The sequence below is a fragment of the Drosophila navojoa genome, chromosome X (assembly GCF_054131105.1).
Source record: "Drosophila navojoa isolate 15081-1374.11 chromosome X, UAZ_NAV_1.0, whole genome shotgun sequence".
NCBI classification, from domain to species: domain Eukaryota; kingdom Metazoa; phylum Arthropoda; class Insecta; order Diptera; family Drosophilidae; genus Drosophila; species Drosophila navojoa.
Window position 1 is genome coordinate 24,604,913 of NC_142895.1, and position 27,973 is coordinate 24,632,885.

General features: G+C 38.6%; 1 protein-coding gene across 7 annotated transcripts in view; it reads right to left on the reverse strand.

Annotated features, from left to right (window-relative positions):
- Positions 1-3,789: 3,789 nt before the first annotated feature.
- The window catches only part of Ptpmeg2 (Protein tyrosine phosphatase Meg2), a 44,746-nt gene continuing 20,562 nt past the window's right edge, over positions 3,790-27,973 (reverse strand). For 3 of the 7 annotated variants that reach the window (XM_089263493.1, XM_089263492.1, XM_089263494.1), the window contains exons 2-8: positions 24,915-25,376; positions 24,605-24,835; positions 6,137-7,092; positions 5,894-6,054; positions 5,534-5,763; positions 5,243-5,450; positions 3,790-5,175 (exon numbers count right to left, since the gene is read on the reverse strand). In XM_089263493.1, the coding sequence (XP_089119619.1) occupies positions 4,949-5,175; positions 5,243-5,450; positions 5,534-5,763; positions 5,894-6,054; positions 6,137-7,092; positions 24,605-24,835; positions 24,915-25,376 (2,475 nt within the window). In that variant the 3' untranslated portion in view covers positions 3,790-4,948. Of the gene's footprint in view, positions 5,176-5,242; positions 5,451-5,533; positions 5,764-5,893; positions 6,055-6,136; positions 7,093-18,458; positions 18,748-19,256; positions 19,508-20,714; positions 21,041-24,604; positions 24,836-24,914; positions 25,377-27,973 lie in introns of those variants that run through there. The other 4 variants (XM_089263496.1, XM_089263498.1, XM_089263497.1 and 1 more) reach the window with 4 other exon arrangements.

Genomic DNA, 27,973 nt, shown 5'->3' on the forward strand with positions numbered 1-27,973 from the left:
AAAATTATATCTCGTATAGCTGAAGATCTTAACAGTGAATCGGGTACTGCTATGGTCCTGGAATGATACACTTGACTGATGATTTTCAGTTTAGTATTATCGTTATTCATGCTCACACATTGATCTCTATATATATCTGCCTATAGCTACTAAGATTTTATTATTATTTTTATATATGCTTTCAAACATTCTAGAGTATATAATTTAATATCTCCAAAATGGATCCCACTTTCTACAAAAAACCTATAAGTATTATTGTCACCCTCTGGGAAGTCTTAAATCTAGACTGTTATGCACTCGGTAGCCCCCCATATTATTTTAATCTCCTATCTGCATTTCTGGGCCCGATTGTTTTCAGCTCATCCTGAAAATATGCAGCATATGAATTGTGCTCGCTGATCTGTAAAGTTTCGTACTGTTCCCATAAAAGTATGCGATGTATTGGTATTCCCTGTAAAAATAGTTATTTTTTTTAATAAAACAGCAACAGAATTTTTTGTTCGATTTCTATATATTTTTTTGTTTTATTTAATTTTTTTACAATTTTTGTTTTGGGTTTTGATCATTTCTTTTTTTTTGTTCATCTTCAGTATTCAGCAAATGAAATTCACTTTACAAATACCGAAATTATTTTGCAATTTTTTATTTATTCTATTTGTTTCTTTTTTTTTATTTAATGAAAATGATAGCGTATGTACTAAATATATATATTTATATATATATATTATATTTTTAAATATTTCGATCGTTTTTTGTAGGCTTCGGTCTTAATGATTTTTGGATTAATTTTTAAGCAGTTGGACTTGGGCTCGGTTCGTTCTTAGTTTATGTACAGAGTTTTCTTCTTCTTCTTCACTTTTAATTGATTTCTTGAGCTGAACAATGGAAGTACTTATGCAAATGTCTAGGATAATGAAAGGAGAGTGATTACGATATCCATTTAGGCAATAAGAGAACAAGAGACGCATTCCTCGGATATTCTTTTATTTAGTTAAAGCTTAAGTTTAGTTAGTTGTGGGCTAAGGGTTAAGGGTTAAGATGCGCTGAATTGGGTGGGCTGGATAACGATCTCTGTTCGCTTTATGTGTGTTATGTGTGTTTGTGTGTGGGTGTGTAAATGTGTTTATAAAGCCCTCGACTGTAGGCAGCATCAAATGCAGAGCTTCTCAAACATTCGGGCCATCATGTGTATGTGTGTGTGAGTGTGTGTGTGTAACACTAACTAATTGTACATTAGATTAGAAGAAATTTCGCTAAATCATTTAGTTACATACATATAATATACATTCATATCTTTAGCCAAATATTTTCTATACAATTAAATAAATTCTCTTTGTTCAGACTAAGGAAAATATATGAAAAATAATATGGAATATTTTTGACACAGACTGTACATACATTATACTTATATATATATGTGTGGGTGTGTATGTGTGTGTGTGTGTGTTTGTGTATATGGATATATATAGTGTGTATTACTTTGATTTCGATTTCAAGCATTACAAAAATAGAGCCATATTTTTGAATTTCGAAATAGAGCAGATGATTTTTTATTTTGTATTTATTTATTTATTTATTTATTTTTTGTTTCGCGGTTTCGAAAAGGCCTTTGAAAGAATTGAAAATTGTTATATTCGCATGTGTGTATGTATTTATATAGTTGGTGCATTTGTTTGTTTTTTTTTTTCTTCGCTCCACTTTGATTTCGCATGATATTCATAAGCATTGACCAGCATTTGTTATTGAGCTATGCAATTGCCATGGGATTATCTAACTTGTTTCTATATATTTTCAAAAAATTTCCTTTTATGTTCTTTAAATTTCTCGTAAACCTGGGCTAGTGTGTGTGTGTGGGCGTGGACTGAGCAGGATGTGATTGGATTAGCTTTTAACTTGTTTACGTTTTTTTTCCTTTCTACATCTTTGTTTCCAACATGTTGATCACAGCTTTTACAATTCTAATGATATACAAGTGTGTTGGTGTGTGTGTGTGTGATGCTCTGACTGTGTATGTGTGGCCATCAAAGTTTTCTCTTTGGATATCTTCAATTGGATTCTTTTACTAAATTCGCACCAAAAATACTGTTAACTATATATGCGCAGGTGTGGGTATGTTTGCATGTGTATGCGTGTGTGTGTGTTTGTTTGTATGCATAATATACTCGAAAGCCCCGCCTACATTTTGCATATACAGCTGTGTTCATAAAAAATCAAATGCAATTTCGAATAGAATGCAAAGCCAAGAAAATTCCATTCCTGATGGAAATTTTAGTTGATAGTAATATTATGTGGTTGTTTATCACTAAGTTTTGTTGCCCAACGTTACTTTTCTCATGAACACATCTGTATCTGCACTTAGCTATTCCATACATACTTAGAATTAGTAATACTTTTTTAGTTCCACTTTTACACAAATTTTGCACTTTTATTTTATTTATTTATTTTATTTTTTTTATTTTTTTAGTAATCTTTTTGTATGTAAAAAGCTGCCCGATTGGTTTAAATTTTGTTATTCCTTTGCCACGCACAACAACTACATACATATACCTAAATGTCATTTCTTTTTCAATTTCTTCATCTGCAATTTTTTGTCTTTTTCTTTTGTTTTCTTGGCATTTAAAAATTTAATACAAAATATCTTGATTTTAGTTGTAGTTGCTTTCGCTGTCTGCATGAATATCTAGAAAAGAAGGCATTACATACATATACATATATCTATCTGCATATATGCATGTATGTAAGTATGTGTGTGTATGTGTGTGTGTTTCTTTGCTGTCTGTGAGCTATTCTTCTCCCTCGCATAACTCCAACTTTTACTTGGTAAATTGTTTATTAAAAATTCCACTACAAATACAATAAATTTACTGCTACGCGCTGATAAAGCAAAAAAACAAAAGAAAAGAAAAAATTAAATTAAATTTAAAAAAAACACACATTTTATGTCATAACAATTAAACAGCTAGTAAGACGGTTCACTTTTTCCATTTCTCTATTTTAATATATATATATGCATGTATGTATATATAATTTATTATACTTTATTTTGCATTCTTATATTTAACGTGTTTCTTACAAAGCGCTTGAAATTTTGGTACAGACGAGTTAACCTCTTCCTCTTCTTCTTCAAGACGTGGCCTGGTGGGTTCAACAGTTCAGACAGGGAGGGAGGGAGGGAGGGTTGGTTCAGATAATGCTGTTGCGTAACTGTTAATCAGTGTGTATGGGGAAACAAGGTTGAACAAATCTTAGATATTCCCAAGATATATATGTATATGTATATTTCGGTATATATGTATGTATGCTTGCCTATGTAACTAGGTTTATTTATTTATTCATATTTTGTTTTTAGTTGATTGTAGGAATTTTTGCAGCAATCTGTTTTGTTTTTTTATAAAATTAAAAAAATGATTTATTTGAATTACATTAGAGAAAAAAATACAAAAAAAAAAAAAACATTTGTGGTCAATCCAGCTGCACTTGCTAATTATTATTATTATTATTATTATTATAATGTAATGCAATATTTTAACATTTATTGACTTTGATATTCTACTCCGATTTACCGCCGGACGGTATCAACTTGTTATTCGTTTCTGTTTCGGATTGGGGCTCCGTTTCCGTTTCGTCCTTCCGCTTCCGTTCGTATGCTGCCCTCGGCCCGCGCTCCGTTCCTTTCGTTGTACTTTGCCACATTTCTATCTAAGCGTCATTTGAATGAACTATCTTAATTATCTTTCATGCAGCTCTTGCTTATAGTTAACTTTAGTCGGCCTGTTAAATAAATGTTTGTTGTTGTTGTTTCTCTTTTGTTTGCTTTTGCATATTTTTAGCAATGTTAAATTTTATTTGATTTTTTCTCGTTTTTTTTTATATATATATATATTTTTATTTTTATCTAGTTTTTGCGTATTTTCTTTAAGTTGTGTTGTTTTTCTCAGTTTTTAATTTAATTTAATTTAAGTAAATGTACATTACAATTACAATTACAATTCATGTTACTTAGAGGCGTTGCCCAGGCTAGGGAAGGGGCGGGTTGTGGGAGCTGTTGATTAGGGCAATTGCTGGGTTTCTCTTTGTGTTTGTTTCTTTTCTCAAACAAAAAAAAAATAAACAAAAAAAAAAAGGTAAACTCTTGTATCAAATAATGCATTTTAAATATTAATTACGTACATTACATAAAACTTGGTATAAATACAAATACATATACATGTGCATACCGCGTAGGTATGCCTGCGTGTGTGTCTGTGTGTGTATATCAATATATGCACGTCCTGCCTTCTAGTCGTATGCACTAAGCATTTACAATTACATGATATACGCATATATATATATATATATAGAGCTTTCGATGCATTACAGCTACAACACACAAATGTACAGAATGTATGTGTGTGTGTGTTTAGCACTAAGTTTGTTTTTGCACAGTTGCAGCTACACATTCATTTTCATTTTCATTTGCATTTTCACAATTCACATTTCACATTCAATTTTAAATAATATAATATAATAATCAGAAACATACACAGAAATAGTCTCAACTTTACAATTATCAATGAACTGGCATCATTCGATCTCGCTCTCGCTCTCGCTCTCGCTCTATCCTTTTCATATACATCAGCTAGATCTCTCTCGATCTCTCTCTCTCTCTATATATATATATATATTGTGTATAATAGGTATGTTAAAAAAAAAGATTATTATTACAAAATAAACATAGATCGTTTGTCTAATGTAGCAGCTAATACAAAATTACAATTGCAATTTATAATATTAATGATAATAATAATAATAATAATATATTATATATTTATAAAATAATAGTTATCCAAAAAAAAAAAAAAAAAGCTGATCATAATATATAATTAATCTGTATACAATATGTATTACTTGTGGCTGCAATTTGGATTGTGTGTGTGTGTCTCTGTGTGTGTGTGTGTGTGTTAAAGCCCTACTCGGAATCCTGCTCCCGCTCATCGAATCCCGCCAGATCGACCGTCTGCAGCATGCCCCGCGAGTAGGCGTACTCGATCAGCGCCAAATGGCAGAACACATATTGATCCGGCATTTGTATGGAGTAGGCGCGCTGCGAACGGATCTTCTCCACGGTGCCGCGTATGTCCGCCGTGCCCACATCCTCCAGCCGTGATATGCAGATGTCCAGCGTAATGAAGGTGCCTGCCATGGACGATAAAGTGTGGGGATTAGTGTTGGCTAAAATGGAATTCAATTCTTTGGCACTAACCGGTGCGTCCAATGCCAGCGCTGCAGTGCACCACAATGGGCGGTCCGCGCGGATGTCCAGCCCAGGTGTCGCCGAGGGCGCGCACCAGCTGCGCCTGCTTGTCCCGCACCTTCTGCAGGAAGTTCAGCATCGCCATCGCCGAGCTGGGCACACCATAGTCCGGCCAGCTGGTGAACTGCCAATGTGACACATTGCGAATTTCGTCAGTCTAGAAAGAGATGGAGAGAGAGTGAGAGAGTGAGAGGGTGAGTGAGTGAGAGATGGAGTGAGCGATTCTTTGACTGGGCTCACCTTTAGGTTTCTCAATTCTAGGGATGCAACGGTGTAGTCCTCATTGCTCTCGACGCTTATGGTTCGCACATGGTAATTGCCAAAGTCCAAGGAACTATCTTCAGTCGGCTCCCAGTATTGGCCGCACTTAACACGTCCGCGCTCCATCACGCGCGTTGTCATAACTATAACTAAGCAATGCTGCTCCCAGATCATGCGCCAAAAGTCCTGGGATGTCTTTGGTAATGGACCTGCCAAATGCGAAACGAAATCATGTATATTAGTGCAACACTCTAGCTGTGGTTGTGGTTGTGGGCGTGGCTGTGGTGGTTGCCTCTGCCTGGGAAGCCATAGCGGGCGCATCGATTCGTTCGGGCTTACCTTGAGTTGAAATATAGGCGTTCTTCTGCTTGTAGCCATCAACGAAATTGGCATTGATGTAGTCGGACAGGTCGTCCTCATCCTCGTGCGCGAGCACCACGCGACTGTGATCGTAGCAGAGGACATCTGTGTAACGGTTTTTGGTCAGATTGTTGCGCATGCTGCAAATGGATGAAATGCATGAATTCAGTTTCGAACTCGAATTCGAATTCGAATTCGGATTTGGTGTCACTTGAGACTTACCGCGCATGCAGGAAGGTGCCCTCGGGCGCCCGATTCCTTATTTCCGTATACTCCTTGATTAGGCCCTGGCGTCCCCGTTCACGCACCATTTGCACGATCTGCTCGATCGTCTTCGGATCACCCTCCTGCCCGGCCAGGCTGTCATCGTCGCTGAAGCCGGATGAGGCGCTGCTCGGCGGATTTTCCGACCAGAACTCGGCTGCGCTGCCGTTGCTGGCCACGCCAGCGGCGCTGTCAGCTGCCGTCGCTGCTGCTGCTGCTGCTGCTGCTGCTGCCGTTGCTGTTGTTGCTCCTGCTGCTGCTGCTGCTGCTGCTGCTGCTGTCGGCGCAATGCTAACTGCAGCAGTACCGTTACTCTGCTGAATGCCGCTGGTATTTAGCTTGAGCAGAGAGCCGGCCGTGCCCGCAGACGCCGCCGTCCGATGGCTGGGACTCAGTCCGTTGATTGTGATGTTCTCGTTGGGCTCCGACTCCTCGCTGCTGCCGCTGCCGCCGCCGCCCGTTCTGCCGTGCTCCCCGCTGACGGTGACAACGGTTGTGTTGCTCTCGGCCAACTGGTGCACGGCGCTGATGATTGTGGCTGCTACGGCGCTGGCAGCGCTGCTGCCGTTCGTCAATGGCGACGCGGCGGCCGAGGTGTTTGCTGCTGTCGTTGCTGGTGGCACGCCCACGCCCACACCCACGCCGACAATATTGGCAAGCAGTTCGTCTTCACGATTCGTCATCGATTTGCGGCAATTCAGCAACCATGTGGCGTGATCGATTTCCAGCGTGCCGCCAAGATGCACAGGCAGCGCCTTGCGCGGCACGTGCAGGCTCAGCTGCGGCACCGATACAGTGAACACCCGCTCGCGCAGCTTCTCGCGCACAAACAGGCGAAGTATCTTGAACGGCGCCTTGAACCACAGCGGCGCCGTCACAATCAACACTTTCTTCAGACGTGCCGGATAGCCGCCCTAAACAGAGAGAGGGAGAGAGAGAGAGAGAGAGAGAGAGAGAGAGAGAGAGAGAGAGAGGTAAAAAGTGAGAACAGATATTGCAAAATAATTCCATTAAAATATATTCATATTTAAAAGAGTTTTTATACCCTGAACCCATTGAAAATGGGAAATCAGGGTATGTTTTTGTGAAAAAGTATGTAACAGGCAGAAGGAATCATCGCAGAACCCACAAAGTATAGTCGAGATAGCCCTGTCCGTCCGTCCGTCCGTCTGTCCGTATGAACGCCGAGATCTCAGAAGATATAAGAGCTAGAGAGCTGAAATTTTGTGTGTATACTCGTGTATACCATACGCAGTACGAGTTTGATATTCGATTATTCGATAAATTATCCGATAACTTTTTATCGAGAATAATCGAAAAATTGATTTTGTTTTTTGAGCCTCATTGGAATACTATTAGACGTGGAGACTTCTGTGAATGATAAGAATATCAGCTTGAAGGGTTCAGGGTATCTCCTAGTCGAGCAGTCTCGACTAGAGACTTCTACTTGTTATTTCTAATTATATTTTCTATATAATATATATCTGTAATATTTTTATAAATATAGATTTCTCTCTGTGTGTGTGTGTGTGCTTATTAAATTTGTATTGCTTCGGCACACAAAAAGGTCATTCGAGTCGACATTCGATTCGGCCCACATACACCCGCATAAATAATGCATGTGATAGGGTATATACACTATATGTATATAGATATACATACATACATATACCCTCACATCCATCTTTTATTCACTAGAATTTTATTGAATTTTAATTAAATCGATTTTCTTTTCAAGTTGGAATAGAATAGATTCAAAGACATTCAAATGGGTAATAAAGTAGAGCTCACATGAAACACGCAATGGAATCTTCTGTATTATAGGAATTGCTGGCCAAATGTAGACTTTCCAATTATTACTTATAAAGGATTTGCTTTCTTCAGCTCGTCTTTGGCTATAGAAATCTTTTTGATTTACGATAGTTTTTTCGAAAACGAAATATTTATAATGGACTTTTTTATAATATCTATGACAAGTCGAACATTTTTGAATGGCATAGTTTACTAGGCTTGTTACGATTGCATAGAACAAGTAGGAAAGCTCTATGAGATTCTCTGAACCCTTCGATCAACTTGTACTTTATCGTATCTGCTCCGCTTCTACCCACACACACAGAGCCGTACGCATGCACGCATAAACATGCATGGATTTCTGTTATTTAACAAGCTTGGAGTTTTATTAAGATGTTAACATGAAACCATTATAAATTTTCATATTTTGTAATAATGACTAAATACCCGAGCAACGGCTATATTTTCCATACTGAGAAAATTCCTCATACCATGAGCACTTAATTGTTGAATAACTTTTCTTATAGATAGACTTTTTTCGTGAAACTTTTGGATTGTGAATATAATATGGCAAATATAATTTGCCAAAGCATAAGTCTCTAGTACTTGACATACGCCTATGGGAAACTTAGATATATGTATATACATTTCCTCATGGAAATTTAAGCATTCCTTGGAATACTTGAGATGTAAAAAGTTGCATCAGATCTCTGGCTAATAAATCTGCACATTGATAAATATTATTTCATATTTCTATAGAGCTTTGATCTAGTTGTGCATCAGAATTCTTTAGGCATTTCATTTGCATATGTTGAGGAGAGGAGAGGAGAGGAGAGGAGGAGAGGTGTATATGAAAATGATGATTATATGCATATTACGATAAACATAAATATATGCATATTATGGTATATATGATATATATGTATATTGTGCATATATGCACAGGTAAATTTCAATTTCACATCTTCTACTTCTCCGTCCCCCTCTTCATCTTCGTATTCTTCTTTCATCTCGCCTTTTTCCTCAGTTATTAGCGCGTTGGCGTTCGCGCGACATTGGGGCACGCATTGTGCGTGGGCGTGTGGGCGTGTGGGCGTGTGTGTGTGTGTGCGTGTGTCTGTGTGGGCCTTTTTTCTGGTCTTTAATTAAATGTAATGTTAACTGAAGCAAAATCATCCAGTCGAGCAGTTTTTAAATGAAATGGTTGTTGTTGTTGCTGTTGTTGTTGTTGTTGTTGTTGTTGTTGTTGTTGTTGCTGCTGCTGCTTCTACTGCGGCACAACCTTCACCCAGTTGAAAATCTCATTGCGGCCATTTCTCAATTGCCACAACTACACAAAAGAGGCAAGTAAAAGTGCGCTAAGCGGGCATGCTCGACCCACAGATACCCACTAAAGTTGATTGTAACTGCATATGAGCTTTGTTAGCAAATAAAGTCCTAACTGTAGCTGGGCTACTGAAGTTGCTTCAGGCACCGGTCCAAGCTACCTTGTGCGCTGCTTTTGCAGGGTATTTGGAGCAGTGTCAGCCAGCCAAGCATCCGCCCAAATGACGCCCAGTTGGCCGAGCCATTTCCAGTTGGCGTTGGCTTTTATCCGTGTCAACACCATTTCTACGTACTTTATTGGCAAATCTCTCTCTCTCACTCTCACTCTCATTTGCTCTCTCTCTCTCTGTCTCTCTCTCTTGTTGCATATACAAAGTTATATAGTATTTATTTGCGGTTGCATAGGTAAAGCGCAAGCAGCAGAGATATTAAGGTCAGCAACAGCAACAGCAACAACAACAGCAGCAGCAGCAGCAACAGCAACAACAACAGCAACAGCAACTGCAACTGCAACTGAAACACCTACAACAAGTGCATTGAAACATTTATTAGCAGCAACAACAGCAACAACAACAACAACAACAACAACATATTGTACTTTCAATTTAATTGAAATAGCTATGGAGCTGGGCTTCTTTGGAACCATCGTGTAATTGCATTTTGATTGCGTTTGCCATATTTGAGAAGCGAATTCGAATTGAGAATTCTTATCGGAACGGCGCTGCCTCGAATGGCCAGCAGCAGGCAACAGAAATTCTGCGGCAATTTCCATTTTCCATTTTCCGTTTTCAATGCTAATTGCCAGTAATTTGAGCAAAGCGCAGCGACAAAAAGGTTTCCAGCTTTTCTGTATATTTTCTTTTGTTGTCGTTGTTGTTGTTGTCTTCTTCCATTTTAACTGCCTTTCAGCTTTCCACTAACATTTGGAATGCCACGCATGATTTCCAGCGTTTTACGACTGCTTGCCGGAGGTTTCTTTGCATTGCATCATCAGCAGCAGCAGCAGCAGACAGCAACAACAGTTGCAACAACAACAACAACTGCAACATTCTTGCAATCCCTTTTTCATGTGAGATGTTTATGCGTGTTCATGAGTTGGCAAAGGGTATATTGGTTTTATGATTCATTATGAGAGACTTGAAGTATTGAAGTATATGCAGTCGAGTCTCGGTAATTTGTACCCAGATAAATCAAAAGTCGCGATAAATCGAAAAAAAAAGTATATTCCCTTGAAAATATGGACTCTCGATAAGTTGAATTTTTGTGTAAATTGAGGAAAAACTGATTATATTACCATTTCGAACTATTGAGATTACATTTATAGGGAGAACGAGAAAGAGGGAGCAACAGAGAGAGAGAGAGAGAGAGGGGAAGACACATATGCTAATTGGAAAAAAACGAGATACAAGCAGTGAGAGAGAGAGAACTAGAAAGGAGAACAAGGAAAATATAGAAGCAGTGCGAAAAACAAAGTGGGAGAGAGAGAGAGAGAGAGAAGGTACGAGAGAGCCAAAAGAAAGACAGATAGTGAGAGAGAGACAGCCAAAAGCAAGACAGATAGAGAAGGAGAGCCAAAAGAAAGACAGATAGAGAGGGAGGAAGTGAAAGAGAGAGAAAGTGAGAGAGACAGGCAGATAGAGATAGAGTGAAAGAGAAAGAGTATAAGAGAGAATGAGAGAGATTGACAGATAGGGAAAGAGTGGGAGTGAGAGGAAGAGTGGAAGAACATAAGTATTTAGCTTTATTTTAGTTTTAGCTCTGTTCGAATTTCCTTGCCCCCCAATGAACGTAGCTATTAGAAACAGTATTATTTTATTTCAAGAATCTGTATTTGAATTAACAGAGGTATATACCTCATATATAGATATATATATATATATACATATATACACATATATCAATCTTCACTTCATAGATTATTTTAATTCAGCACTTAGGAGTGTCGAATGGCTTATTTGATCAATGCAGATCTGCCGTAGCACTAGAATCTAGATATGACGATTTCGCCTATAGCGTCCGTCTGCTCATCTAGTTCCCAGATAAACTTATATGGTTATAGCATCTTCCGGGTATTACCATAACTACAACTTGCGCGTCGCTATAACCAGACTCTACTCTATATCTAGCCCAGCTTTACAGTTTACACAGTTGATTTTCTCTTTTCTATCTATTGGAGCATATAAAGTTGACATGCAGAATATTTATAGATCTTTCGACTGCTTCTCTTTGCCTTTACAATGTGCTGCAATTGCAGTTGCGGCTGCAGCTGGCGCGCGAAAGTAGGCAGCACATTTGGCTAAATCTCCGCTCCTGCCTCGCCTTCTCCTAGAAAAGCGCTCGAGTGGAATTTGAGAGTGTGTGTGCGTCTGTGTGTGTGTGTTGTTCGTACTCTCAATGTCACAACTGTTGCAGCTGTTGTGACCCACACGAAACCGTGTAAAATCGAAGCCAATTTGCATAACAACAAGAAAAGCCAACACAAATGCTGGAAATGCTAGAAAAACGTATTGCCCTTTGGTAACGAATCAAAAGAAAACAACAACAACAAGAGGAGTAGGAGCAGGAGCAGGGGAAAGAAGTGCTTGCGGTATTTGTGTATAATTTGTGGTCCTTGCTGCCATGATTAATATTATTTATTATTATTATTAGTATTGTTATTATTATTTCTCTTGCGTGCGCCGTACAATAAATGTCGGAATTTATTACGGCTTTGATTGCACATACCTTTTATAATATATATGTATATATTTATATACAAGTTGCGCATTTTGTTATTGTTTTCCTTTAAGGTGACCCACAGAGTGCTACGGTTCTACTATTTCTATGTACCGAATAGCAAGATGGAATGTACCAGAATGTAACTGAGAAACAGCTGGAATAGCTTTGAATAGAACTGAAAAGCAGCTTCACACGTGGGACTATATGCAGTGAGAGAGAGTGTGAGAGAGAGAGAGTGAAAGAGCGAGACATACAAAGATACAGAGAGAGGTAGAGGGAGAGCTACAGAGAGAGAGAAAGAGAGAGATAGAGAAGGAAGTCAGAAGAAGACAGAAAGAGAGTGAGAAAGAGAGTAAGATAAGGGGAGAAAGAGAGGGAGATAGAAAGAGAGCTAGAGAAGAAAGTCGGAGGAAAAGAGAGAGAGGTACAGACACAAAAAAAAGGATAGAAGGAGAATAAGAGACAGAGACAAAGGGGCAGAAAAAGCGAAAGGCACAGAGAGAGTAAGAGATACAGACAGAAAGTGAGAGAAGAGAGACGTGATAGATAGACAGATAGAACGAGAGAAAGGGAGAGAAAATAAAAGAGAGAGATAGAGACATGGATGGAGAAAGAGAGAGAGAGAGAGAGAGAGAGAGACAGGGAGGGAGAGAGAGAGAGAGAGAGAGAGAGACAGGGAGGGAGTGATATAGAGATTGTTAAGACCGGTCTATTTATAATATTCGCTTTTGGAAACCTATTTTGTTTCTTAAGTGTGAAAATACTCGGAAATGCACAATCAATTAATTTCTGCTTTTCATAAAGTCAGCAGCTCTACAATATTTTAGGCCATATATGCATACATACATACATACTTATAGACATATGTATATACATAACTGACACATGTACATATACATATATGTATATACGAACTCGTTATGGGGCTATTTATGAAAATCGAAATCGAACGCAAGGCCAATAATTATGATTAAATCGACTTATTCGCCCGTTATGCGAACTGTGTGTGTGTGTAAGTGTGTGTGTGTGCGACTATGTGTGTGGGCGCATAATCAGGCAAAATTAAACACGTAATAAGATACAAATATTGTTGTAATAAGCGGCATAATGACACACCTGTCCCTAATAAACAGCAACAACAATGTCATCAAATAAACCAGAAAATAATAGGCACACAGACACACACACACACACACGCACACACACATGCGCAACTTGTGAAGCTGTTGGCCAATTGCAATTGAAATTGAAAGAAAGAAAGCCAAGTGAAGCCACAGTTTACCCTTGAGCCCACGCCCACGCCCACGCCCACACGAATTCAGCTGCGAGGGAGCAAAATGAAGACAGCTGGAGACAGAGAGAGAGAGTGGGAGTGGGAGTGGGAGTGGAAGAGAGACTGCCTCAAAGCTGAAGTGGCCATGTTATGCACTCAATGGCCAACATAATTCGCTCATTACGTGCCTCGGCATGCGACGCGACTTGTGATTGTTGTTGCCACACTGGCACGGGGCACGCCGCGGTAAGAAGAATGTGCTCAAAGGCCACTAGATATAGAAACAACAACAACAACAAGAAGAACAACAGTCGCAGCAGCCGCAGCTCTATTTGAAACCCCATCCCCATCCATGAGCCACTTTCCCATTAAAGCAAGCCACAGAAGAAGCTCTGCTCGACGCAAACAACTCAAGTTTCGCTTACTGCGAAATATATGAATCAACTTATTTAGAAATCTATATATAAATATTCCCAATTAGAATCGCACAAACAACAGTACAACTTCTTTTCTATGAATCTGTATCAGGGCAATTTGATTGAGTTCAGTACGGGAAATGTTTAAGCTACAATTTGAAATGTATATATATGTATATAATTTGTAATTTTATATATAGTATAAAATTACATACATGTTAGGTTTCTTTATTGTTTCAGTATAACAAAAATTGTATGATGACTTTCTATAAGCTCAATAACACCAAAACGAAAGCAGTCATCAATTGTTCGGAAAAACACTCGATATGTGCGAGGTACTTCTGGATAAATAACAAAATTTCAGATCTCTAGCTCTTATAGGTTCCGAGATTGACGCATTCAAAACATACGGGCAGACTGACTGAGAGAGCTAAACCAATTCAGCTCGTCATACATATGCATTATGGCATCTGCTATGCCTTCTACTGTCGGTTGAACCCATTAAAAAAAATCATTATATTCTGAATTTCTATCAACAATGGGTAATAATGTAATGCATATACATATATTATACTATATATAAATACATGATTAAATCATTAATAGAAATTTCCATTAATCGAATATTATACTATGCACATATAAACAGAGTCTTGATAGACAGATCTCATCTTGTCATTATATCTTTTTGATAGGTTACCTATCATAGGTAAGCTTTGACTCGCAGTTAATGCTCTACTGAACTCTGGCTAGCTAGCTGAATCTTTTTGAGCTACTGCTCTCAAAAAATTCTTTTCCTGAGTAGCTTTTATCTAGAAATCAACTCATTCCACAATTGGATATACGAAAAGTAATATTAAACTTTTAGATAAATCGATGCGATTACTATCTTCTATCGCATATACCCGCTCTGCTAGCCGGCGAGACAATTTATAGGGCATTCAGAAGCTAATGTCGAATGTTGGAGAATCGGTCGTTTGGCCCGGAGCTAAGCTATGGATGTCTCTGCAGTTCTCCACTGACAATCGTTGCTTTTGCATGCTGCCAATATTGTAGATGGGCCGCAACATGGGCCAAAACAATGAGCTGGCCAAGTGGCACATGGGCGGTGCTATATGAACAAGTAAAAAACCGAAAAACAAAAAAAACGAAAATTGTAAAGAAAAAATTTCAACTAGACAAAAAATACATACAGAAAACATGTGTATATATATAAATATATGTATGTTAAATATATATATATATATATTTATATATATTTATGTACGCATGTATGTAGCCATGGCCAAAATTGGTAATGCGTTTTAAGCTTGTCGCCGGCTTTGGGCATGAAACGAATTTTGTTGTCGTCGGCGTTTCGTAGGCCCCCCAAAAGGCAAACGCAACACGCAGCGAAACAGCAACAGCGACAGCGAAGCGGACAGATGACCAGACAGCCAGATGGATAAATAGATGAGATATGACAGATAGTACGAGCAAATGGAGAAGAGCAGAAGAGCGAACAGCGGGAGAATCGAAGAATACAAAATGAAAATTTGCAAGCGCACGCCGGATATCGGCAAATTGACGCCAAGATATACACATATAAATATATAAATGTAAATTATAAACAAGTTAAAGTGCCCCTAGCAAGGACTATCCGACTAGCAGATGCCCTGAAATTGACACAAAGTATAAACTATACAATTGGTAATTCATAGTACATAGTCCTCAGTTTACATTTGGAGCTATAGTCAGCTATATATCTATTCACGATAGTTTTATGAGAGCTCAATATTGTTATTTATCGATTTTTATCGATTTCAAAAGTTATTAAGGTTATTAAAGGTTTGCCTCAAGTTCTAGAGCTAGATCGACTCGCCCATTGATTCAGATCAAGAACATATCCATATCTATATAAACATACATACACATTAGGTTCGCTACTTGCAATATTCCCAGAATTCGCACTTTCATAGCTATACTATATACCAGTTCGCAGTTTCTTCATCGCTCGCTCAACACAATTGTTTATGCACTTAATTGATTTCTTGGTTATTATTGTTGTTTAACGCTAAAAACAATGTTATGTGGTTTTCCGAGTAAGTTCAAAAAGGAATCAAAGTCGAGGCCAAATGAATCAGTGAATAAATTTAAAGGGAACTAAAGCTGTCGCATTGAATCTTTCTCAACTCTCGAATTCTACGATATTTTATTTTGAGCAAAACAAAAGCAAACAAATGTTACGAATTGCTTATGAATACAAAGCACGCACATCCTGCTTATCAGTTCAATTGCTGAACTTAGATAAAGCACGCATAGATAGCTCATATTTCAGTGGAGTGTTTTTCATATTCCACTAAAGCTTTGGCAATTGCCGAGCTTGCGCGCTCTTGCTGACCAATTATGAATGAAACACCACAGCCGTCAGTCAATCAATCATTCAATCGGATTGCTACTTGGCTGAAATTCATTTGCGTACATATGTATATCTATGTGCAGGGTATTTGCTAGCTAAGCCCATAAAGTCTATTCATTTGCCAGTTAATCAATTAGCCTGATTACTTCGTCAATCAATCTAGTCAATCAATCAGTCAATAAATGCGTTCATCAGTCTTAAAGTATGTTTTTCTTTTTGATACAAAGCTTTCGTTTATACTTAAATTTTAGTACAGGTTAGTACATCAATCAATCAATCAGTCAATCAATTGAACACACCATCAATCGCTTGGGTGGTTAGAGATAAAGCCTTGTATATATTGGAGTCTTTTATACCAGCTATATGCTAGTTAAGGACTCTTAAAGAAGCTCTTCAATCAATCAGTCGCTCAATCATTTATATAGTATGTGATTAAACTCATATAAAAGTACATATATTTAGCATTGTACAGGGTATGTGCTAGCTATGCATTCAACAATCAGCTCCTTAATCTACCAATCAGTCAGTTGTACAGGGTATATACTAGCTATACATTCCTAGATCTCATCAATCCATCGATCATCTAGTTGATATTTGATTAAATTCATAGCCATTCATATCTATGACTTTGTACAGGGTATTTGGTAACTATACATTGAGGAATTCGTTTCGTTGCCAGTCAATAAATCAATCTATCAATCCACAGTCTTTTTATAGGGCATTTCTCTAGCCGAGCACTTTTACTTTTACTCAGCTCAAAGTCAGTTTGAACACATTTCAAGCCCATCTACAGGGTATCTGACAGTTAAGTTTTCTTAAGTCAACTGAATCATTTGATTCCTTTGTTCCTCTGTCCATTTACTAAAGCTGCCACATACGTGTGTATGTGTGTGTGTGTGTGTGTGTGTGAGTTAGCAACCACAGCGAATGGCCAAGAGCGCTCAACGTGTGGACATCCATAAATCAAAAGCGTCAAAGAGTACGCGCCAAAGCGCAAACAGCTGTGATTTCATTGACTCTTTCATCAACTGCTTCTTTTAGCCGTTCAGTTGTTGTTGCCGTGCAGCCTTTCGGCCTTATCACACCCATACTTTGGCCAACTGGCAGCTGCTTTCGCTCTTGCCTTGGCTAAATACCAATAAAAGCCACAGAGCAATTACAGAACGACTGGCCAAATATCCATTATAGGCAAGGAAGCGATTGTATTAACATACCACATGAATATTTATACCATCTAAATAGGCTTTATGAGCATTTTTGCATATAAATAATATTGTCATCTATAGAACTGTTGCCCCTTTAAATTATTCTCGAAATATTTAACTAAAAGCTCAATAAAAATCTGAGTATATTGATAAATTGTTGCCAAATTTCAGGCATTTGGAACTTAAGTAATTAAATTTTGATGTTTTACTATACCAACTATGTGCCAGAAATAGATCAGTTCATTTCAAAATTCAATCTGAATTAATATTGTTCAACAATGTATAAATATATTTGATATTTTTATGCATATATTTTACTCGAGTGCTCGAATATATTTTCGAAATTTATTTATACAAATTTTCATTTCATTTTCATTTGCTCATCCTATATAATTTATCTATATATCATTTTTAAATGATTCAACTTGTTTTTAGTACGCTTTAAGCTGAACTAAACTCAATGATTAATTATTTCGTGTTGACTGAGTCAACGAAATATATTTATATATATGTTTATATACCCATTAGCGCCGTGAATGAGTATTCTGCAGTCGGTAAGGCTCTTTCTAGCTTAACAACTAATGAATAGCCTCTTTGAAGACACTCAACAAGATAAGAATGTTAAAGAAAAAAAACTTGAATTATATTCTGCTCGAGTTTTGGTCGAAATGTATGCTGGCACCTGCTCTTAGCTAGTTTTATGTGTTTCATATTTCCATTATAGACTAACCTATATGCATATAAATATTATCTATGTATGTATCTAACTCTTTCCATTAAGTCAATAGAGTTTCTTAGGTTTCTTAAGCAAAAATCTGGTTCGATTACTTTACTCTTGAAGCATAAATAAAGATCTTTAGAGGATATAAGAAACATTGACTGGATTTCATAAAAGTAGTATCATTGTATTCAATTTCCATTCCAGTAGATGGAACACGTTAAACAAATGTCTAAAGTCTGGCTCTAAAAGCAACGAGTTAAAACTGACTTAAAAATTTGCAAATGCAATCAAAAATCAATTAACAATATCTAAACGCAATAAATGAAAATATATATAAATAAATATACATATATGTATATATGCATATATATAACATATATGTATATTCGCTAGTATAAATGTATTTTATTTAAATGTCTCTGCTTTGGGTACCTGAGCATCCGCTTTGTCGTGTGTTTTCTATCTTTTAGACACTCGGTTTAATTACAGCTGTATATTTCTAGATACATATACATATATTATAATTCATATATATGTATATTCACGCTTTCGTTGTTGTTTTTATTGTGTCTGTGTGTGTGCGTGTGATTTGGAATATATTAACACAATTAAATGGGTTGACCGAGCAGCTGAAATGCACGACGCGAAATTTAATTTTTGTACAATTTCAATTGGCAATTTGATTTGTTAGTTTTTTTTTTCAGATTTGATTATTATTGTTGCTTTTATTATTTATATAATGCGCTTCAATGTTGTTTGTTTGTTGTTATTGGCGGTTACACAATTGCTGCATCCAAAATAATGTAAAAAAAATAAAGAAAACATTTGCAAATTGTAGCAAAAAAGGAAAAATTACAAAAACACAAACAAAACAAAACAATTCACAATGCACACGCTGCTCACAGTTACAATTACAGTTAGACAGCAGCCGATGGGGGAGGAGGGCGCGCGAGAGCAAGAGAGGGAGAGAGAGAGTGGGAGTGGGAGTGGGAGTGGGAGGGCAGGCGTCTGTCTTCCCTTTTGCACTTGTAGATACTTTTCTCGCTTATCAAATGTTGTTGTTGCAGCTCTTATTGGATTTGGAACGTATATTTAAGCAACAAATCGTGGCACTTGCAGCAGCATGTAGATACACACACACACACACACTAACACACACACACAGACAGAGGCAGAGACACACAGAGACTGAGTGACGGACGCACACAAGTGCGTTTCGTTTTTGCTTACAATTTTCGTTAGGCCGTTGCTCACTTTTTGCAGTCACAGTAAAATACTTTTGAAAAAAAAAATAACGAAGAAAACACGACGTTCGATTTATATAAATATTTGAATTCAGTTGAACACAAATATCGAGTGCCGTTTCTAGTGAATAGTATTTATGCTTGTTTTTCTTTTTACTGAATGCATTAACTGTTAAAACGCTCAGCTTTTGCTTCCTGCGCGTCGCCGTGGAGAGCTGAACTACGTCTATTTGCCTGCTGCTGGCGCTGTCGACGTCGTTGCTGCTGCTGCTGCTGTTGGCGGCAGCGGTTAACATTATAACGGCAACACGCGACGCCAACGTCAACGTTTGGTTCTTGACGCAGGCGCGCTCTCCCACCACCGTCAGCGAACAACAACAGCAAAGGAAAGTGACGCGAGCGAGCGAAAGAGTGCGAGAGCGCGACACCAAAACTACACGTGTGTGTGTGTGTGTGTTTGCCAGAGAGCACTAGCTAAGAGAGAGAGAGAACAGAGTGGCACGCTTTGCCAATGCTTTGCGCTCACCACCCTGCTCGAAAATAAACCGCTAACAGCTTTCGTGACTAGGGTTGCTTTCGACACAGGCCGTGCCACCTGAGGGTTGTTTTCGTTGCTCGCTTCTTATTTTTGCACGCTGCACGGTTGCATTTCTTGCAGCTGTCCCGTTGGGTTGTTTTCGTTTGTCTTGTGGGTGGTTATGCCAGGCCAGGGCTGCAAGCACAGTCTGCGCATACCAGCTCCAGGGATAAATGAAAGGAAAACACAAACCGTTTGCGAGGGCTGCACACACATGATCTTGAAGCAGTGTGACCACAACTCTGGCCAATTTGATTTATGTAAATGGTGTACAGTTATTTTAGCCTTGGCAGCCAGCTCTTAACGCCCACATGGTTAACTTTTGTCTTTCATGACTATCAAGGCGGAAGCGTCAAGAGCCAAAATTGTTTGAATTCAATTAAGCTGCACGGAATACGTACACACACACGCACACAAACACAGGTGTGTATATATGCATGTTTTTATGTAAGTAATACAACAATTTGAGGTAGATTATAGCGTTGACTTTGAATTTGCATTTTAAGTTCACAAGCAAATCACACGCTCACTCACACACACACACACACACACACACACACGTACATTTGTAGACGTGCACATATAACTTGAACATTTGCGTCAATGTCAGACAGTAAAAGCAACAACAGCATCAACAAACAACAACAAAAGAGCACGTTGTAAAAATAACACAAAATATCGACGCAATATGCTTATTTAAGCCAACTGAGCAATGAATGAACACAACACGTTTGTATGTATGCACATGCATACATCTTTATATGTAGGTAAGTGTGAGAGCCTAAAAATAATAATATCAATTCTATACAAGTAGTAGATAATTAAGTTGAGTTGAGTGCAGCTAACTAAAGACATACATATACGTACGACAAAAGCTTTTCTTTTTTCTTTTCGTTTTTTGTTTTTGTAATCTCGTTTGCGTCTAAGAAATTGAAGTTGAACACGAACAACACAAAAGACAACAAACACAAAGCTTTTGCTACCGAGTTACGCGCGCTGCTTTCAATTGTCGTTAACGACAACGACAAATACGTAAGAATGAGAGGGCGTAACGGAAACGATGGTTGACGAGCCGGCACGACGCGCTCACTTAATTCTTTTGGTCAATTTCGTAACTTTCTTTGGCTTACGTCGCGACGGCGGCGTCTGTTGCTGTTGCTTATAATCAATCTATTACGTTCGAATAGAACTCGTCAACTGAATTAGTTAATCAAGCGACAGATAGCCACAAGCGTCGGCGCGCGTTAACCACGAGAGCAGCGCCGCCGAGAGACGAGCAGAGAGTGCGAGTGCGAGTGGGAGTGCGCGAGTGCATGAGTGTGTGCTGTGTGCTGTGTGCGTGTGAGTATGCGCAAGCAAAACCTTTGCTGAGAGAAGCCGCGCGGCGCGCTAAAAACGAGAGTGAAAATGTGTCAATGCGACTATGCGTGCGCGAGTGTGTGTGCGTGTGCGTCTGTGTGTGTGTGTCTGTCTGTGTGAATGTTTACTGTTTAGCAGCTGTTGCAATGTGCCACGCATCAAGCTCTTTACGATCGCTTTCCAATATGCAAGCAATCTTTGCGTATCTACCTATTAACACACACGCACACACATACACATATACATGCATATATATTGATGTTTGTCTTTAGTTTATGGCGCTTTTACTTAGCATTGACCACATGCCCATAAATTCGAGCCGCACGCTGCGTATGCGTAATGTGAAAGACGGCAAGTGTTGCGCATACGCCACTGCCACAAAGTTGTACGAGTCTCGGAGGTTATCTGTAAGCCATAAGCACAGTGGTACGCAATTAATCTCATTTAAGATAAACAATAATAAAAATATAAATAAAATACCATTTAATTGTCTATAAATCCGACAAGCATACGATTTTTAACATTTTTTATGGCTCTTCTTCTTTGTACAGTAAAGTTTTCTTGTTCTACGCACAGTGGTCACCAATTGATGTAATTCGAGTTAAATGATAGCATAAATATAAATACAATACTTCTCAAAATTCAACAAAAATACATTAACTTAACAGTATTCCTGGCTCTTCTTCTTTTCCCTTTTCTGTTTTTGTCTCACTGTGCACTATTCAATTGTCAGCAACTTAAGCATAAATATATTTGCCATCTCTAATGGCTCTTCTTCTTCTTCTCCTTTTTCTGTTTTTGTCTCAGCTAATAATGCATTAAGTACAATTTAATTGTCAACAACTATTCATTGTGTTTTGGTCCCACTGTGGCCAGTGGCTACTAATGAATAGTAAGGCAACAATGGACATTTCACACGCATTGCTTTACCTTCCAATCTGTTACTTTGTCTCTCTCTCTCTCTCTTGTACACGCTCTCTCATGCAAACACTTTGGCATAGGCACGCACCTGAGCGAAAGAGAGAGGGGGAGAGAGAGAGCAAAGCGTTGCGTGCTCTCAATTTGTTTAGGCTCTCTCAGCCGCTGCCGCTGTCGCTGTCGCTGCTGCGGCCATCGCGACAACGCGTCGCTGCTTGTTGCCCACGCAAATTATTTGATTGCTGAGCTTTTTATTTTCTGTTGTTTTTCTCTTCTTTTTTTTTCGCTTTTAACACATTTGTCGGTTGCTTGCATATACAAGCGTTTTTATACAGACGTAAATGTTTTTTTTTTTTAATATTCTGTGTTTTTTTTTTCATGTTTTATCCTGAATGAATTCAGCCCACCTCCTGGCTGAAGCTAACATCTTGATTGACAACCGGCCGGCATTTGTAACACTTTAGTTTGGGTACTTAATTATACCCTGAACCCATTGAAAATGGGAAATCAGGGTATAATGTTTTTGTGTAAAAGTATGTAACAGGCAGAAGGAATCATCGCAGACCCCACAAAGTATATATATTCTTGATCAGCACGATGAGCTGAGTCGATATAGCCCTGTCCGTCTGTCCGTCCGTCCGTCCGTCCGTCCGTCCGTCCGTCCGTCCGTCCGTCCGTATGAACGCCGAGATCTCAGAAGATATAAAAGCTAGAGAGCTGAAATTTTGTGTGCATACTCGTGTATACCATACGCAGTACGAGTTTGCTTTATTTTTTCGATAACTCATCCGATAACTTTTTTATCGAGAATAATCGAAAAATTGATTTTGTTTTTTGAGCCTCATCGGAGTACTATTAGATGTAGAGACTTCAGATTTACTGTGTATATATATATGTAGAATACAAACATTTTGTAATCAACAGACTTTGGATACCACGCCCCCTTCGCCCCCAATTTGTAAAAAACGTATTTCAAGTACTAGAGACTTGTGCTTTGGAATGTACACACATTTTGACCATATAATTACGCCCTGAAAATTTCATTAAGATCGTATGTTTACAAACGAAGTTATTCACCAAGTAAATTCTCATACTGTTGTCCACACTGCAGCGCAGCCCAAGCGCAGTCGCTGCTTACTGCGCAGTTAGCAGAGCGCGGGCGCGTGAGGGTGGATGCATGTAAATGTATGTGTGCGTGCATAAAAGAAGTGCAGAATGATAAGAATATCAGCTTGGAGGGTTCAGGGTATCTCCTAGTCGAGCAGTCTCGACTAGAGTCTTCTTACTTGTTTTAGCATATGTTAAGCTGCATATCTTTGTCACATTTACATAAACATTTACATTTATATTTACATGACTGTATGTATGTGTGTGTGTGTATGTATTTTTATCTACGTCCGTTTTGTCTCTATCCCATTGTCTGCATAATAATCCCGCGAATTCTCCAAAGTTTAAGTGCCACTAAAACGCGCACAGCGTGTCTGTACTTTACATACATAGTTTATGAGTATGCGTGTCTGTGTGTGTCTCTGTGTGTGTGTGTGCTGTCTTTGTCATAGCTGGCTCAGCTCAGCCTCGTATATGCAAATAGCAAATAAAACTGAATGAAATGGAAAACAGGCAAACGTGCTGCATTACGAGCTACCTGTTGTTGTTGTTGTTGGTGCTTTTGTTGTTGTAACTATAGCCACAGCAGCTGCCCTGTCATGCCTGGGGGCTCCCCCGCTCTCTCGTCTTAGCTGCTCCATTCATGGTTTGCCCTTACCCACAGCTACGTTACCAGAAAGAATGTGACGTCTTATTTGCGGATTCCAGCATTTGGCGTAGGCGCACAAAAGGCAACGTTATGACCGACACATTGTTGTCTAATATACATACATACACATGTATATGTATGTATGTACACATTGCTATATAGAAATGTCGAGCTGACATTGTTTGTTACGCTGCTGATTATGAGGCTCGACTACTTCCGCCGTGCCGACTGCTTGGCAAGAGGGCAAAAAGGATTTCCGAGCTATTCTTTTGTTGGCTCATCCAGCAAAGCAACGGCATACCTGGAGCAGTTGGCAACTGGAATTGCAGCAACAATGGAGCACACAAAAGCAAACTTTTTCGGTGCTCTCCAACTCCGGCTCGATTACAATCTGATGTAAGAGAAATAACTGCAAATTTTCTACTTGACTCTTGTGAGCTGTGGGCCCAGTTCAGTTAGCTTGCCCCAAACGAAACTTTGACATCAATAGACATATGAATGGTATAGCTATATGTCTATGTGTGTGTGTCTGTGTGTGTGTGTGTGTGTATCTAATAAGCTACAGCGCATTTCGCCCCACTGACCCACATTGAGGAGCGCCAAAAAGTGTGTCGAGCCGAGGCAAACAAAGCAAACGTTGGCTCAGGGCGCAGGCGGGGAATTTCCCGTGCAGCCGCAAAGTATGCAACGAAAAATAAAAAAAAACACGAACAATAAAACTCACCTTGAGCAACGTGAGAATCTTCTGGGATAGATCATAATCGAAATTCGAGTACTTGGAGCCGCTCATATCGTAGATGAAAACAAGTCCCGCACGCTGCGTTTCCGTGTCCTGCAGCGCACAGTCCAGCTGATAGACGATACCCTGTAATGTGGTCGTATGCGAGGCATTCAACGGGCTGTGCCGATTGGCCGTGAATAGCGCAATGGCCGCGCCACTCGACGTGCGGGCGGGCTAAACAGAGATACAGACAGAGAGAGAGATAGAGATAATGAGAGAGTGAGCAAGTCCAGTTAGAGTTTTGGATGCTTACCAATATTGTGAATTTGCCCGTTTGCAGCTCGGAGCGCAACGGCTCCGCATCGGCATCAATGTTGTACAGGTATTCCCGCTGGCGTATCTGCTCGTGCTGCTCGTAGAGAGATACGGCTCGTGGTATATCAAATTTACGGGCATACAGAAACTTGACGGCTGTCGTGTGCGAAATGTGACGCCTAATGGGCAATGAAGACGAAGACGACGACGACGACGATGTTGATGATGCTGCAGCTGCTGCTGCAGCTGCTGCTGCTGCTGATGATGTTGCTGTTGGTATTGTTGTTGTGCCAGCTGTTGTTGTTGCTGTATTGATGTTGACATGAAAATTTGATGTGCTGGCATTCGAGAAGTGATTGGAGTTGGAATTGGAATTGGCTGCTGCTGTTGGTCCTGCTGCGGCTGTATTGTTGCAGTTGATGCTTAAATTGTTGCAGAGATCAATGAATTGTTTGATAGCCTGTAAAACAGATATCGACAATTAAGCATTGAAATGTCACGTATATATGTATGTATGTATGTATGTATGTATGTCTGCATGGTGTGTAGCATATCTAATGGATCGATCGATGTACGCATGCAATGTGCGACACGAGTATTTTAAGAGAAACATTTAAGAGATACTTCTTAATAGAGAGAGAGAGAGAGAGAGAGAGAGAGAGAGAGAGAGAGAGAGAGAGAGAGAGAGAGAGAGAGAGAGAGAGAGAGAGAGAGAGAGAGAGAGAGAAATAGCTCTTAAAGTAAAGATAACTTTGAACTGTATTCCTTGAGAGATTCATTCACAATATTTGCAGTCTCTATGTATACATGTGTGTGTATAGATATATGAGAGAACTAATTTAATGTTCATAAAGAATACATTTAGAGATTAGATTATGCTATGAACGCTTTGAGAGCTCCATTCATAATACATAGATTCATAAATTTAGACTTTTGCGCTATAAACAGTTCTGTTTCTTGTATACGTATATATAGTTATGTATATGTGCATAGATATGAAAGAGTTGTCGTTTCTTATATTACTTTAAAGGTTGTTTCCTATGAGACTCAAATTTCGGCTGAACTATTCTCATTTGAATCCATTGAAAATGAAAATTTAATATATAATCGTTTTCATTAAATGTATGTAAGAGGCGAAAGGCGTGGCTGATCCCATAGAGTATACATATTCTTGATCAATACGCCTCGCTCTCAGAACATGTCAGAGCTAGAGGCTGAAAGTTTTTGAATAGGTCGCTAAATAATAGGCGCAATCGATAGAAACAATCGATAACTTATCCTGTTTAAATGTTATCGATGAAGAAGATGATCGAAATTCAGGCATTAAATTTAAACTCGTAGGTCTTTGATCTCTATATTTTGAATTAACTTTTGCCATTGTTTTATCAAATTTAGGTTTCTGTTATATTCTGAATATCGGCTGCAAATTTCATAAAACTCAGAGTTTAGGCGATTTCCCAGTCGCGTACCTTGACTAGAGTTTCCTAACTCATTCATACACGAATTCAACAGATGATAGATAGAGTCGAAAGGCTCTATACAGACAAACCTACCAATTTTTGATTGGTTCAATACTGCTAAGAGCTAACCTTATATCAAATGAAATTTAACTTAATAGGTATACCTATGCGATATATAGAACTGTATAACAGTTCTACATCTCTGTTCAGTAATTCATTATCTTTGTAGACATGTCCCCACATTAGTCGTTACAATTTACTTAAATTAATTGAGACATTCACATTAAATATCACTAATTGATTTTAGACCGTCTCCAATTGACGTTAATGGCGACATTACTTTCCCAATGAATAGCTTTGGATGATTGACTGATTGATGACTCTGGCTGAGAAATGATGCCATTATTCACAATTAGCATTAAAAATACATTTGCCTAATGAGTCTTTAGCCAATATGCTTGCAGATAGGCAAGAGCCCCACAACAAACATATGTTGCCTAGTTACTCGGCATCGTGAAGCCGTTCAAAGAGGTCAATGGAGCTGCGATAACGTCTGAGCTCCAAAGTTTCATACAGATGTTGATGTTCATTGCCATGGAGAAATCTCAATTGGCTGTCAATTCCTTACAGAAACTAACAAGAGTTCGATCTTTGGTACTTTACCCGAAAAACTTCAATATTCATTCGAATTCGATTTTTATCGATATTTCAAAAGGGCAATATTATCGCAAAATTCGAAGAATATTACTAAATCTCTAGCTCCTACAGCATGCCTTTGTAGCTGGAGGACTATTTCCTTATAGGATTACACACAATATTGCCATAATTTTAGAGGTAATCTGCTCTATAAATAGACTACTACATAACATTGCTTGCCTATTGTGATGAAATGAATCCGGAAATATTGGCATACATATATACATGCATACATGTGTATATGTATACATATATTATACACTACAATTTTATGAAATGCATTTATGACTTTGACTTTGCTCACGCGCTATCGAGAGCTTGCCTAGTATCAGTTATCAATGAAATTAAAGTCGAGGAAAGAGTCGCAGCGCAATCAAAATATAATATTATAGACATACTCCATATATGTATATGTATGTGTGAGTGTGTCTGTATGTAGATTTATCTGAACTATTCTCTGTTTCCGAGTAAAAGATAACTGTTATTGATAGAGTCTCGTATATGCTAGCTTGCTTCCCGTTTATTGATTTGGCTTAATCTTAGCACACACACTCAATTCTATGGCTCATTACTTATCAATCACGAGCATTGCCCATACGACACACACACACACACACACACCCATACATATGTATATATTTTGACTTATAGAACAAGCAAGCAATAAACTTTTATAGCCCTTGAACACAGGTATATGTATATACCGTATGTACATACGTATACCTAGACTATATACACATTGAGAGCGCAAAGGTAAATACAAGTGGAACAGGAAAATAAAAAACCTAATGGGCAGCTGTCTAGGTTTTCGGAAAATATCATCGCAAAAACCGCATAGATTTCTGCGAATCGCCTCGAGTACCCCAAATGTGAAAGGGAATACCAAATTGTGGGGTGAACA